The following is a 13360-nucleotide window of genomic DNA, read 5'->3' on the forward strand; positions in this document are numbered from 1 at the left end:
TTTGTCTTTCCATGTACACACACTGTACCGGGAGAGAGATGCCTGCTGTGACCTGTAACTCTTGAGTTCCATTTGTAGATCTGAACTCTGTTCCTGGAGCTTAAGGGACAGTCACTTAACCTTGCTGTTTTAGTTTTTCCAACTTTAAAATAAATAAAATAATTGTGACTGGAATGCTAAATATTTCTGGCTCCTTTTCTTAACAAGTTTTTGTCATCTTTTCATGAGCAGAGGTTTTACTAAGGCCCAGAGGTTTGAGGGAATGGTAGATGAGTTTTCTTAACTTAGTTCTGTCTTAGGTGGTTGGAGAGTTCCTGATTTTAGGGGGACAGACTAGAGAACAAATCCTAATATAATCTTTCTTCTTACTTGAAACTGTAAGATTTAGGGCTTGTGGAGGAAGCTAGCCTTTGTTTAAACTGGTGAATTGAGAACTTAAGGCTTCTCTGACCCACTCCAGTGTTAAAATGGAAAGGCTTTGTGGCCTCACTTTAGAGCAAACTGCTGGGCATGCTGGGAAATGGGAGGAGTCAGGGACACTTGCATACAGAAGCAAATCACTGTCAGGAGACCAAGGAAGAAGGCAAGGAGAAGTAGGAGGTGGCTGCCAGGCTGGGAATAACTAAGTGTTTTAAAAGGTGAAGAGGGCTAACCCTTGTGGTCTCATATCTTTGGTAAGACCTATGGTGTTTCAACAAACTTGTACATAAAAACAAGAGAATGGAGTGCAGCAGGGGGGATTGTGGTGAGAGAGAGAGAAACCCATCTTTTTTTATATAAATATTTAATATATATAAATATTTTGGGAGTAAATGTTACTGTACACTTTCTGAAAAGTGCACTTTATTAATGGGACTGCTAGTAAATACTAGTCTTGTATTATTCCTGGTATTTCAGTCATGTTTTTAATTAACAGCTTACATTAAAACAAAAAATAAAACCTCTCCTTTATTTCACCACATTTGTTGTGGATATCTGACATTCTGCTCTCACAGTGTTGTCATTATTTACAAGGTGGTGGTTAAATTAAGTGCTATGAAGATGGAAAAAATACTAACCATTACTATTAAATGCAATATGTAGTGTTTCAAAAAAGTTAATCAGTGCTAAATTGTTTTATACATCATTTAAAAAAACCTCAGTGTTCAAAACTTACTCCTAAAACTCAAGTGCTCAAGTATGCAGACCTGTCAAACTTCCCACTTTAAGTTGGGGACACCTGCCGTTTATGTTGTTCCATTCAGAACCAGACAATTAGTCAAAACTTTTCTAAATCCAGATGCATGTCATTCAGTTACTGAGTTCATATTACCAGCTGTTTCTCTTGCTAAAGGTCCTTTCTGCCTATGTTCTGCATTCAGATTGCATTGGAGGCCTCCAATGTAGGGAACTTCGTGCTTCAGTGTTGATACAGCCTCGAAGCATGAAACGTTTGATGTGGCACACAGGTGTAGCATATCAAGAGTGATTTTATCTTTTTCCTCACCAAAAATTAGGGAGAGACTTTTTAGGATGAGCTATAATTTGTCAAAACAGAATTTGATGAATGCTATGGAAGCACCTATTTCCCTCAAATAAGGACTCTTGATCACAGCTGCTTTGAGAATGAGTTATGGAAATTTCATTCATTGCTCTCTGGCACCTTATCTCTCCCCCCACTCCTCAGCCTAATCATGTCCCATGCTTCTTTTTTCCTTTGTTTTGTCTACATCATGTTGGAAAACATATCACCAAAAGCATTTCCGCTCTACTTGTTATACAGTGACACTATGTAGAGCTACAGCTAGTGGGAAATGCCGGGCTGAGTCCTACTGTGTTGCTTTGAAAGCACATTCTTTAGGTTCTGGAGGATGTTAACTTTTCAGGGTACTTGAGATTTGTGCCTAAACTATTAAGTGTTCTCTTAAGTTTTAAGTGATACTTTTTCTTGTAGATAAAATACAATATGCATATAATTTCTAAAAAATGTTTTTTACTTATTTTAATCAACTTATAATAAAATATCTCTTCTCTCCTTCAGCTTGAAATCTTGACAAATTTAGCAAATGAGGCCAACATATCAACACTACTTCGAGAATTTCAGGTCTGTGCACAATTCAAGAGTATTCTTCTTGCATAAATTGCGTTCTGTTAACATGTTACATGTATTATAAACTTTCTGTAGATGAACTTGGAAATTTTTAAACGATAGTCCTGTTGCTGTATAAGATGCTCTTTGAATGAAACAGAGGCTGTTTCTTTAAATATTTATTCTTTAAATAATTGGAATAGAGTAAAGTGTTATCTACTATATTTTTCCTATTACATCTTTGCCAGATGTGCAGTCGGTAGTGTCTCATAGACTCATAGACTTTAAGGTCAGAAGGGACCATTATGATCATCTGGTCTGACCCCCTGCATGCTGCAGGCCGCAAGACCCTTCCCTGGACTCTACCGTTGAAGTCCCCAATCCTGTGTTTTAGTGACTTCAATCGGCTGAGACCCTCCTGCTAGTGATCCCTGCCCCATGCTGCGGAGGAAGGCGAAAAACCTCCAGAGGCTCAGCCAATCTACCCTGGAGGAAAATTCCTTCCCGACCCCAAATATGGCGATCAGTAATGCCCCGAGCATATAGGCAAGAGTCTCTAGCCTGACCCTTGTTGGCCATTATGCTATTCATGTACCATTGCTTGGTTTTCCTTGGCTACTATGTTTTATCATTAAACCATTCCCTCCATAAACTTATCCAACTTAATCTTAAAACCAGACAGGTCCGTCGCCCCCACCGTTTCCCTCGGAAGGCCGTTCCAATATTTCACCCCTCTGACGGTCAGAAACCTTCGTCTAATTTCAAGCCTAAACTTCCCCCCGGCCAGTTTGTATCCATTCGTTCTCGTGTCCACATTAGTACTAAGCTGGAATAATTCCTCTCCCTCCAGGAATTATTCCAGTTTAGTACTAATGTGTCAACAGTGTGTGTCCTTCCTCTCATCTGTCAGCTATTTTCATTCCTCCAGTTCTCAGGCTGGGCTTCCCCAAAAGAAACCAGTTCTTTTTTCAGACAGGTTGGTTATTCATAGATTTACAGATGCAGCTAGTTAAATGGACTGAAACCTCCCTGAAGAGAGAGCTCATCAACCTCCTTCAGCCTTGCACTCAAACTAATTTCTGCTTTTGGGTGATTGCCCCTCCCCACCTCCCCACCCCCCCGCAGTCACAGGCCTCTGTCATCACAGGTGACAGAAACTGGCAAGACAATAAGTTCTTAAAAATACAGGATAGCAGCATAATTTCTAATGTGCAATATAGCTTTGTAAATTAAATTTAGTCTAAAGTACATTTATTTAATACAGATAATAAGGTAAGTTTCCAGTTAATAAGATCAGTGTGTTTACTAATGGAAATCCTGTTTTCTCCAGACCTATGTGAAAAGCCAAGATAAACAATTTGCTGCAGCTACAATTCAGGCTATAGGCAGATGTGCAACCAACATCTCAGAAGTGACTGACACATGCCTTAACGGCCTAGTGTGTTTGTTGTCCAACAGGGATGGTAAGCTAACTGTTCTGTTTGTGTTTTTGAGTGACTTGATAGCTTGAATCATCATCTTGGCAGGATCCACAGGTAGCAACAAATTAAAAAAGTATATTGAATCGTGAAGTCTGTTTGAAGTCAATTGGTGTGGCTATGGAATAACAAACTCAGCTAGACAAATAGTAACATTGCTTGATTTATCCTGTGGTTTGAAATTGTTTTCATAGTTTGACTCCCCACTCTGCTTTAAAGAAAGCAATGCATTACTCCCAGTGTGCAGTTACACTGACACCTGTAATTGTTCAAAATGTAGTAATTAAAAGATATGCAATGTGTTTCACAGAGAATAGTAGTTTAATATTTTGTCTAATAGTATGTTCAGTTGCATTAAAACAGTTAGCCTGCAGAGGGTGCTAAAAGCAGGGGAATGGCATTTTGTACATATGAATGGTGAAATCAAAGAGCATATTAAACTGTTTTAGAATAGGCAGCTTCAAACTTAGTTTGGTTTTGTAATTTAGCTTCCTATTAATTTTATACACAAAATAGAACCGTTGCAAATTGCTTAGGAGCACAAGGAGTGGATATAGGCCAAATAGAATACTGTAGCAAAACACTACACATCTGTCTTTGACAAAGGCACTGGTAGTTAGTGCAGTTATATAATAATCACACAGAAGGAAACAAATCAGGAAATTACAATTACTGTCTCTTAATATAAGATACAGTGTGTTTGGCGAAATCTACTTGGAAATACTCAAGTCTTCAGAGGAGTGAGCTTTAAAGACACACTTACTAATTGGGCCTAATGATACAGAAGAGGGATAAAGTTAGGTTCCTGAATTCATGTTTATGCACCTAAATAGGAGGTCTGATTATTTTTCTTTCAATGATGCTAAGCTCCTATCGCTCCCATTGACTTCAGTGGGGTTTGTGGGAGCTCAGCTTTTCACTCGGGGATCTCAAAGTACAAACATTAATTTATTTAGATCACTTTTTTGTAAAGGCAAATGAGGTCTTAGTTTAATTCAGTCAGTAAAAGCATCAAACAGTTTTTGAATATTTTATTTCAGTTACTTGTATATCCATGTTGTTTTTGTTTTTGTGGCTGGAGGCCCTGCATAACAGAGTATGGGTTTGCCTTCTCTTCTCATGCCCTCTACCTTTCTGGCTAAATGAAAAATGTTTCTTCCAGCATGCTCCTTCCTTTACTTCGTGTTAGTATGGAATATTTTCATCCCTCGTATAGCCTGGGCCGCTGTTCATTTTGCTAAGGATTTCTTAGTCATTTCTGAACAGCTTTGTTCACCCAATATGTCTGTAGCTGCTAGGAGATATAGTAAGTATAGAGGTTGTCTTTTCATTGCTTACAGACTTAATAGAAAGTAATGATCATCCTCTCATGATGTTTTCAGCTTTTAGAAGTTTGTGATGTCCATCTTGCAATCACTTCTAAATCAGGAACTGCCCCAAACAAACAGGTGTTAGAAAGTTGCTTAATAAAAACTGCTGACGTCGCTACTTTTTGTCCTTTTGACTTCTTTCAAATCAGTTGAATGACATGTAGTTGGTCATAGAAGAGGGCACAAGAAACACCTACTTGCCTGTAGCACACCTGTTCAAGAATTTACCTTAATTTGGAGTCAGGGCATCTAGGAATGATGTGTGTATGGGCTAAAGTTTTGGTAATGACCCAACTTACCCTGCACTCCTCCTGCTAAATTTCAATCTTGAGCAATTTCCAGGATCTGATTTACAAATTTCTACGTACAGAAGCTTACATAATAGCACTTTTACATAAACAAAATCAAAATCCAACACAGATTCTCCCCTCTCTCATTTCCCACCCTTGTTTGTGGAAGGTATGGCAAGGCTTAGAATTAGTCTTTCTCATTTCCTTGTGCTTTCCTCAGCACATCAGAAGTTCTGCCTGCTCTCCTGTCTTCTCTGTGAAAACTCACACATGATTGCTACATTTCTTGAAGCAATTGCTTTGCTAATGTGGGTTCTCTGGTGCTGGTCCCATTAAGATTGAGAAACTAATTTCAAACCTGTCGGAGACATACTGGCTATGAAGCCACTTCTTGGTTCTGTCCTGAGTGTACAAACTAGAATTTCAGTAAGTTTACTTTCTGAGGTGACCTAGTTACTTTTTCTGTTTCAGGTTGTGCCAAGCTTACACAAATTCATTTATATGTATATATTTTAAAAGTTGTAGTCGAGTATGAAAATGCAATTACAGTGAGCAGAGTTTTAACATTTACTTTTTTTCTGGTAGGTAAATATCAATTTGAACAAGTATGCCCTGTACTGCATAAGGGGAATAACACTAGAGCTGGTGATATCTTATCTATCAGTAGTAAAGTAAAAGAGAACTTTAACTGTGCATATTGTATTAAACAAAATATATATTTACTTGGTTTAAGGGTCAAGGTAATGTGCTAGTGGGGGGAAAAAGTATCAACAAGGTCAAAGCTTGGAGTCTGGAAAGGGTTGCCAAGTATCCACACAGCCAGCAAATTTGTTACAGTGAAGAACAGTTTGACAGCTATTTGCATACCCTTTCATTGTCTCAAATAGGTGCTTCATACTGCCTTCCTGTGGATCAAAGAGGCTGTACCCTCCAAATGAGTGTACTTGCTATAAATACATCTTAGCCTCTTTTAAAACGCTTTTTACACAGATTCTATAATATGCATGAAATAGCCTCTTCAGTTTCATATTTAGTTGCTTCAGCCCTCAGTTAACATATATAACTAATGAACCTTATTTTCCTAGTAAAATGTATCTGTCATACAAAATGCTGCATTGCAAGTTGTAGCCTCTTTCGAAGCTCTTGTTTTTTCCAGTGCCATTTTAATATTCTGTATGTTTTTCCTAAATAATTTATTTGTGGATTTCTGAATGGTGCTGGAGTGGTTAAATTTTCACTTGGGAAAATTATTATAATTCAAATTATTAACAAATTATCGTACCATTCAAATTGTGGTTCACTGTGTGATTTTCGTTTCCTGCTATAGCACTATGGATTACTAAAATGGAATTTTGTGTGACTGAACACAGTATAGTTTTGAAGAGTTGATATGTCAAAGGCTTTTTTTTTTTTTTGTGATTGTGTTTCCTGAGTTAAATACTCATTCCAATATCGTGTAGAAATCTTTTGCCAAAGCTTGCAGTAGTGATTTGAGAATGTTATGATTAGTGGTCAGTTACTTGGTGTGGAGAATTGAGAAGCTGCTGATCCATCTCTCAATTTCTATTTGTCCAGACAATCCTCACCAGACTACTTTTTTATATTTACTGTTTCCCAATTACCAAACCTTATAGGTAAACTGTTTCATTCAAAAGCACCCTGTTGCTGGTTTTAGAATTAATACCTCATTTATCATTACATTTCCTGTAATCTTTTTTTTACTTTAGTTGTAGCTCCAGTATTCCTGTGGAGTATTGCTATACTGTGTCTACAGTCTAGACCAGGGGTCGGCAACGTTTGGCACGCGGCTCGCCAGAGTAAGCACCCTTGCGGGCCGGGCCAGTTTATTTACCTGCTGACGCGGCAGGTTCGGCCGATCACGGCGCCCACTTGCCGCAGTTTGCCGTCCCGGGCCAATGGAGGCGGCGGGAAGCGGTGCGGGCGAGAGATGTGCTGGCTGCGGCTTCCCGCCGCCCCCATTGGCCCGGGACGGCAAACCGTGGCGAGTGGGGGCCGCGATCGGCCGAACCTGCCATGTCAGCAGGTAAATAAACTGGCCTGACCCGCCAGGGTGCTTATCCTGGCGAGCCGCGTGGTAAACATTGCCGACCCCTGGTCTAAACTGGCTAGAAGTTTTGTTCTTCTGATTCTTTCATTACATTACATGTTGCTCAATCTGTATTTGAACTTTAACTAATTTTTGTTCGTAGACTGGCAGATGAATACGTAATTGTATATAGCTTTCCTTGTTTTGATTAATGCTCATCAAACCTTGTATTAATTTTATAAGATTATATCTTTTCATCCTGATGTTGCTGCTTGATTTTCACTTCTGAGATGTTAAACCACCTAACTGTTGGTTTTTTGCCAATGTATTGATATATTTGCCAGTATGTCTTGGTGGTTTTTGAATCCTCCACATTCAGAAAATAAACTTCACAGTGCATCAGCTTATTATTCTAGATTAGTTCCAATTGTATTCTGATATTAATTTATTTTGCTCTCATTTGTACTTTACATTTAACATTTTTAGTGGTAGCTATATTCTTTTAACTGGAATCATGCCAGTTCATCTACTTTATATTTCCAATTCAGTACTTCAAACTTGCTCCTTCTATCACATACACTTACTTGCTCCTAACTGCTTCTGCAAAGTGGTTCCTGTAGTGATATTTCATACATTTCTTTGTACATAACTTACAATGCACTTTATCATGTACATTTCCACAATGCCTGAGACTTTTAAGCATATCTTAGAACCCACCTTAGTTGTTAGGTTTTGGTTTAAACTAGTTTTTTCTTGACTTTTGAGCGGGATTTTATTAGTTTGACATAGTATAATCTTTTTTAACAAACCATACTGCATAATCAATTAGCTTTCATTTTGTTGGTCTGCAGTTTCTACTGTTCTGTGTATATCACTACACTTAAAGTTGTGCTTGCTTTTTGACCTTATCTTATTACTTATTATAGGAAGGAAAAAGATCAGATGTTATCAGTGCTTGAAATTCTTACAAACACTGAGCCAAAGGGCTGTGCCTGTTATCCTTGACTGATACAGAAGATGGCAGGGAGGATTGGGACTCCTAGGATATGTCTATACTACCCGCCAGATTGGCGGGTAGTGATCAATCTATCTGGGATCGGTTTATCGTGTCTAGTGTAGACGCGATAAGTCGATCCCCGATTGCTCTGCCATCGACTCCAGAACTCCTCCACGGTGAGAGGCGGAAGCGGAGTCGATGGGGAGCAGCAGCCGTTGATCCTGTGCCGCGAGGACGCGAAGTAAGTGATTCTAAGTCGATCTAAGATGCGTCAACTTCAGCTATGCTATTCTCGTAGCTGAAGTTGCGTATCTTAGATTGATTTCCCCCTCCCGCCCCCCCCCTCACCCCCAGGGTTGACCAGGCCCTTTTGTGGAAGCAGTTACTCTTTAAACTTTGTATTATGTAGCCACAAACGGTTTTAGATAGTCCTTGTTTTAATTTGCTGTTCATTTACCCTCGCTAGTAAGTGGCATTCAAGGAAAAATGTCATTTCAAGGATTATTTTTGGGAATTCTGTTTCTCTCCCCTCCTCAACCCTCCAAACTACTTACAGGTTTGTTGAAAAATTGTCACTTGACAAGTTTGACACTTTTTATTTTTTACTTGTTCTATCATTGTAATTTTTGGCAGTGGTGAAGGGGGCAAAATACTCTCCAAAATAACCTCGATGGTAGGATTGCGTAAATCCTTGGCATCCGTGGAACAGATGTATTTTGAAATTTAGGGTTTTTTCTACAAAGGGATTCTCAGGAAGATTAATCTGTATTAACTGAAGGTGTGAATTTAAAGTAGATTACTTACATTGCATTAAATCCCTGTTAGAACAGTTTAATTCAGAATGGAAGTGGCCTTAATTCTGTTTAGCTTAATTCGATCCACTTTAAATTCACACTTTTTAGTTAGTTTGGATTAACTTCCTGTCTCCATGCCGGTAAGCCTTGATTTTTGTCTCTAATTATGTAATCTTAACCTTATTCAAGAAATTAGTTTAGATAAATGACTCAGTTGTCATGTCAAATAGAGGATGACACATAAAACTGGGCGCTAAAATTTAAACTCTTCAGAGGTTCAAGAGGTATCCATGGATAGCTACAGCTGTAATTTTTAAAACAAAAATCCACCACAGTGAGCTCTTCTAATTTCTAGTTGACCATGGTAATATTTAAGGGATTTCTTTCCCTCAGTACTCTTCTTTTGTACATCTTTCCTTTTCTTTCTGATTACTGATGTAAATTGAAAATGAACAGTCCATGTGTTGGATTAACTATTCAAATACGAGGATGTTGTGATCTGTTTGGGGAAATATAAGTTTACCTTTCCCCAATGATTGTTTTCAAAGTGTATGTACAGTATGAGGAAAAATAATTGTCTGCTTTTTCTAGTGGACATGAAAATTAGAATTATAGTGAATGTCTGTTACATTAGTCAGTCTACTTTATTTATTTATTTATTTATTTGGTTTCAGCCTTGACTATGTTTGACTTTCCTTCATCTTTCCTTACATGAGTTTATTCTTGCATAGAAGCCTACCTCTGCACCAATGAGGGGTTTTCAGCTTCAAAAACTGCATATTTCATACAAGTTGATCAGGCTGTGAATGTTACTTGTTACAGTAGTTAAGCATTCTGGTGCATGACTTGGACATAAATAGGCAAGCTGTTTGAAGATTTAGGATTCTCATTTGAATGTACTAGAGATTAGATTATGGACTTGGGAGAGAGGATGGGGGACCGGGGGAGTGTGCAAATGCAGTGTTTTGCTATTTTTACTGTTTGTTGAATTAGCTGGCAATTTTCTGAACAACCTATATTTCTTTGAGAGTCCATTAAATACTACAATTTAATTATGTGGAATAGGTATTTGTGTCTGTATAATGACTTATTTAAAAATAAAAAAATTAAGTACAGACACATTAAAACTTAATTAAAAGGAATCCTCAAGAAGTGTGTATAATGGGACATGCTTTTATTTGTTACCACAATCCTTCCTCCTCTTTTTTTCCTGTCATAACTTGCTTGTTGGAGCAGGGCCTGTCTTTAGATTTATAAAAGATCTGTACATTTATGCTACTATTATAAATTAAATTAGTTTTGCAGTTAAACTTGTTAGTTCATTTACAGTTTTGAAACAGTTGCTGACAATTTGGTGCACATGATTTGTATTCCATATGCATAAACACTTAAAAAAATGTTATAACTTGTTTTTGTCTTTATCAGAAATAGTAGTTGCTGAAAGTGTAGTTGTCATTAAGAAACTGCTACAAACACAGCCCGCACACCATGGTGAAATTATTAAACATATGGCAAAGCTCTTGGACACTATTACTGTGAGTATTTATGCATACTTCTGTATTTTCTTTGCTAACTAATTAAAATTGAAGTGGTAAAATATAAACCACATAAACTAAAACATTTGATTTGTTAACTGTGGCTTTTTTTGGATAAGACAAAGTTCTCATGGCTTACACATTGAAACACAGTTTAATCTCATCTTCTGTCAGGATTGTTCAAACCCTGTATACAAATTTTGAATGCTTACTGTTTTATTAAAATGTTCTTGGCTTCACTCATATCAAACACGTATTAATGGAGAAGGAAAGATTCAGAATAGCCTGAATATAGTATTTGCAAAAACAGACTCATTCAAACAGGATTGGATTAATCAAATAAAAATTTATTAGTGCTAGTATCTGCAGTATTTACGTCTTGCTGAATACCCCAAATATCTCTATTATATTTCATCTCCTCCTCTTGGTTTTTTGCCCTTGTTCATTGGCTTCCAGTGTAATATTGGATCAAAATCTATATTAATCATGCTAATTTTGAGGCCCCCAAGGGACTGGGTGAAGTTACCAAAGGGATTGCATCACTTTGTGTAATTGTGACCTCCCACCACAGCTAAACTCTGCTGGAACAGTGGAACTGTTAACCTCAAGTGAGGCTTGCACGTCCACGAGATGGAACATCCTTAGTGACTAGGAATCTAGAAGTATCTCCCAGAAAGAGTACACCCATGAAACCTATTTGACATAGTGTCCCCTTGGCCTCTTGGCTGTCAGACTATCCTCTCCTGCACCACCGTTCTCTTCCTCAGTTTATTAGGGAGAGTAGTAAAACAATCCCTGCATTTTAGGTATAATGAGTGACCTGTGCTTTCCCCTGGCTCTGCAAGAAGCAGATGACAGAATATTGTTGCGGTGTGGGATTGTATTACTGTAGGTCTGATATACACCTCTACCTCGATATAATGCTGTCCTCGGGAGCCAAAAAATCTTACTGCGTTATAGGTGAAACGGCGTTATATTGAACTTGCTTTGATCCACTGGAGTGCGTAGCCCCCCCCCCCCCCCCCCCCCCGGAGCACTGCTTTACTGCGTTGTATCCGAATTCGTGTTATGTTGGGTCGCGTTATATCGAGGTAGAGGTGTATTCATACATCATACAGTGGCAAGAAATGGCAAGCAATTTTTAACTAGCTACAGGGCTTGAGCTCCTGATTTGGGATATGGTGGAAGGTTTAAAACTATCTTTTAAAAGCTAAGTTTTAAAATAAATTAAATCAGAGTGCACTCTAAGGGCAAGTCTAAACTACAAAATTAGTTCGACCTAAATTACGTTGACTAAAGCCATCACAGTAATTAAATCACTTTTGCATGTCCACATTACATTCCTTGTGTTGGCGGTGCGCGTCCTCACGAGGATCGCTTGCACTGATTCAGTGTGATGCATTGTGGAACAGCTTCTGAAAGGCAGCATCATTTGATGTAAGCATAACAGTGTCTGCACTGATGCTGCATTGACCTAACTATATTGACCTAAGCGCTATGCCTGTCTTGGAGGTGGAGTTTTTAAGTTGGTGTAGTGGGTGAGTTAGATCAGTGGGAGCTGCACTTTAGTGTAGACACTTATACAGTTAGCAGCCTTATGTCAGCTTAACTCTGTAGTGTGGACCAGGGTTATGTAGGAAGTGATTGTTATAATTTTTCTAGTGGTCACCTTAAAGAAATTTCCTCTGTGGGCTGATTATTCCATAACTGTCCACTATGTGGTTTTCTTGCACGTTCTTTGGAAGCATCAAATACCAGTCCCTATCAAAGACTTAATAGTGGACTGACGTTTTTCTAGACTTTAGATTTAGATCACTCTCTTAAAAAGTTACTGTCCCATTTTCATGATAAGAGCTTTGTTTATTAAACTGCTCTGCTGGAGTCAAATGTGCTGGATCATCAAGAGGAAGGCCTACTGTCTGTCCCTAAGAACGCTGTCTCTCTTTCAGTGCATCCCTTGTATGGGATAGAGTATTCTTCTTTGTGGCCAACTAATTTTAGATCAGGGGTCGGCAACGTTCGGCACAGGGCTTGCCAGGGTAAGCACCCTGGCGGGCCGGGCCAGGCCAGTTTATTTACCTGCTGACGCGGCAGGTTCGGCCATGGCCAGCGGCGTGGGCGAGCGATGTGCTGGCCATGGCTTCTCGCCGCCCCCATTGGCCCGGGATGGCGAACCGCGGCCAGTGGGGGCCGCGATCGGCCGAACCTGCTGCGTCAGCAGGTAAATAAACTGTCCCGGCCTGCCAGGGTGCTGACCTTGGCGAGCCGCATGCCGAACGTTGCCGACCCCTGTTTTAGATTGACTGACTTATTTTCCTTTTAAAAAGTCAATATAGGAAATTAAATTAAATTATGTTGAGATCTTTAAAAATGCACAGTTAAGCTCTCATATGTCAGGTAATGCCAAGTTAAGATAGCATGCCCAGTCTTTATAATATGCATTTTTTCTACAAACTTCCAAGGTGGTCAGTGAATGAGGTCAGGGATCTTAAAAGCTCAGTGTAAGAACTAAAATGAAACAGGATTCAGTGTTTGCATGTGGCACACATTCCCCTTACTTTTCCATGCATTAGTGTGCTCTTAACATTTAGCTCATAATTGCAAATATACATAAAAAAAATTATTTCACAAAGGGTTGACAGCTAAAATAACATCTCTGCCTCAATGTCTGCTGTGTGAGATATTAAGCAAGGATTTAAAAACTTCCCTCTTCTTTTTTTTTTTTTTTTTTTTTTAAAGGAGTAGTCAGGCAATTTTTTTCATTGGTTTTGCTTGGAAACA

General features: G+C 38.7%; 1 protein-coding gene across 2 annotated transcripts in view; it reads left to right on the plus strand.

Moving 5' to 3' along the window:
• The window catches only part of AP3B1 (adaptor related protein complex 3 subunit beta 1), a 282184-nt gene that overhangs the window by 135401 nt on the left and 133423 nt on the right, over positions 1-13360 (plus strand). For both annotated transcript variants that reach the window (XM_034773780.1, XM_034773779.1), the window contains exons 12-14: positions 2021-2083; positions 3399-3531; positions 10470-10579. In XM_034773780.1, coding sequence (XP_034629671.1) covers positions 2021-2083; positions 3399-3531; positions 10470-10579 — 306 coding nt within the window. The remainder of the gene's footprint in view (positions 1-2020; positions 2084-3398; positions 3532-10469; positions 10580-13360) is intronic.

The sequence above is a fragment of the Trachemys scripta genome, chromosome 6, assembly GCF_013100865.1.
Source record: "Trachemys scripta elegans isolate TJP31775 chromosome 6, CAS_Tse_1.0, whole genome shotgun sequence".
Taxonomy (NCBI): domain Eukaryota; kingdom Metazoa; phylum Chordata; order Testudines; family Emydidae; genus Trachemys; species Trachemys scripta.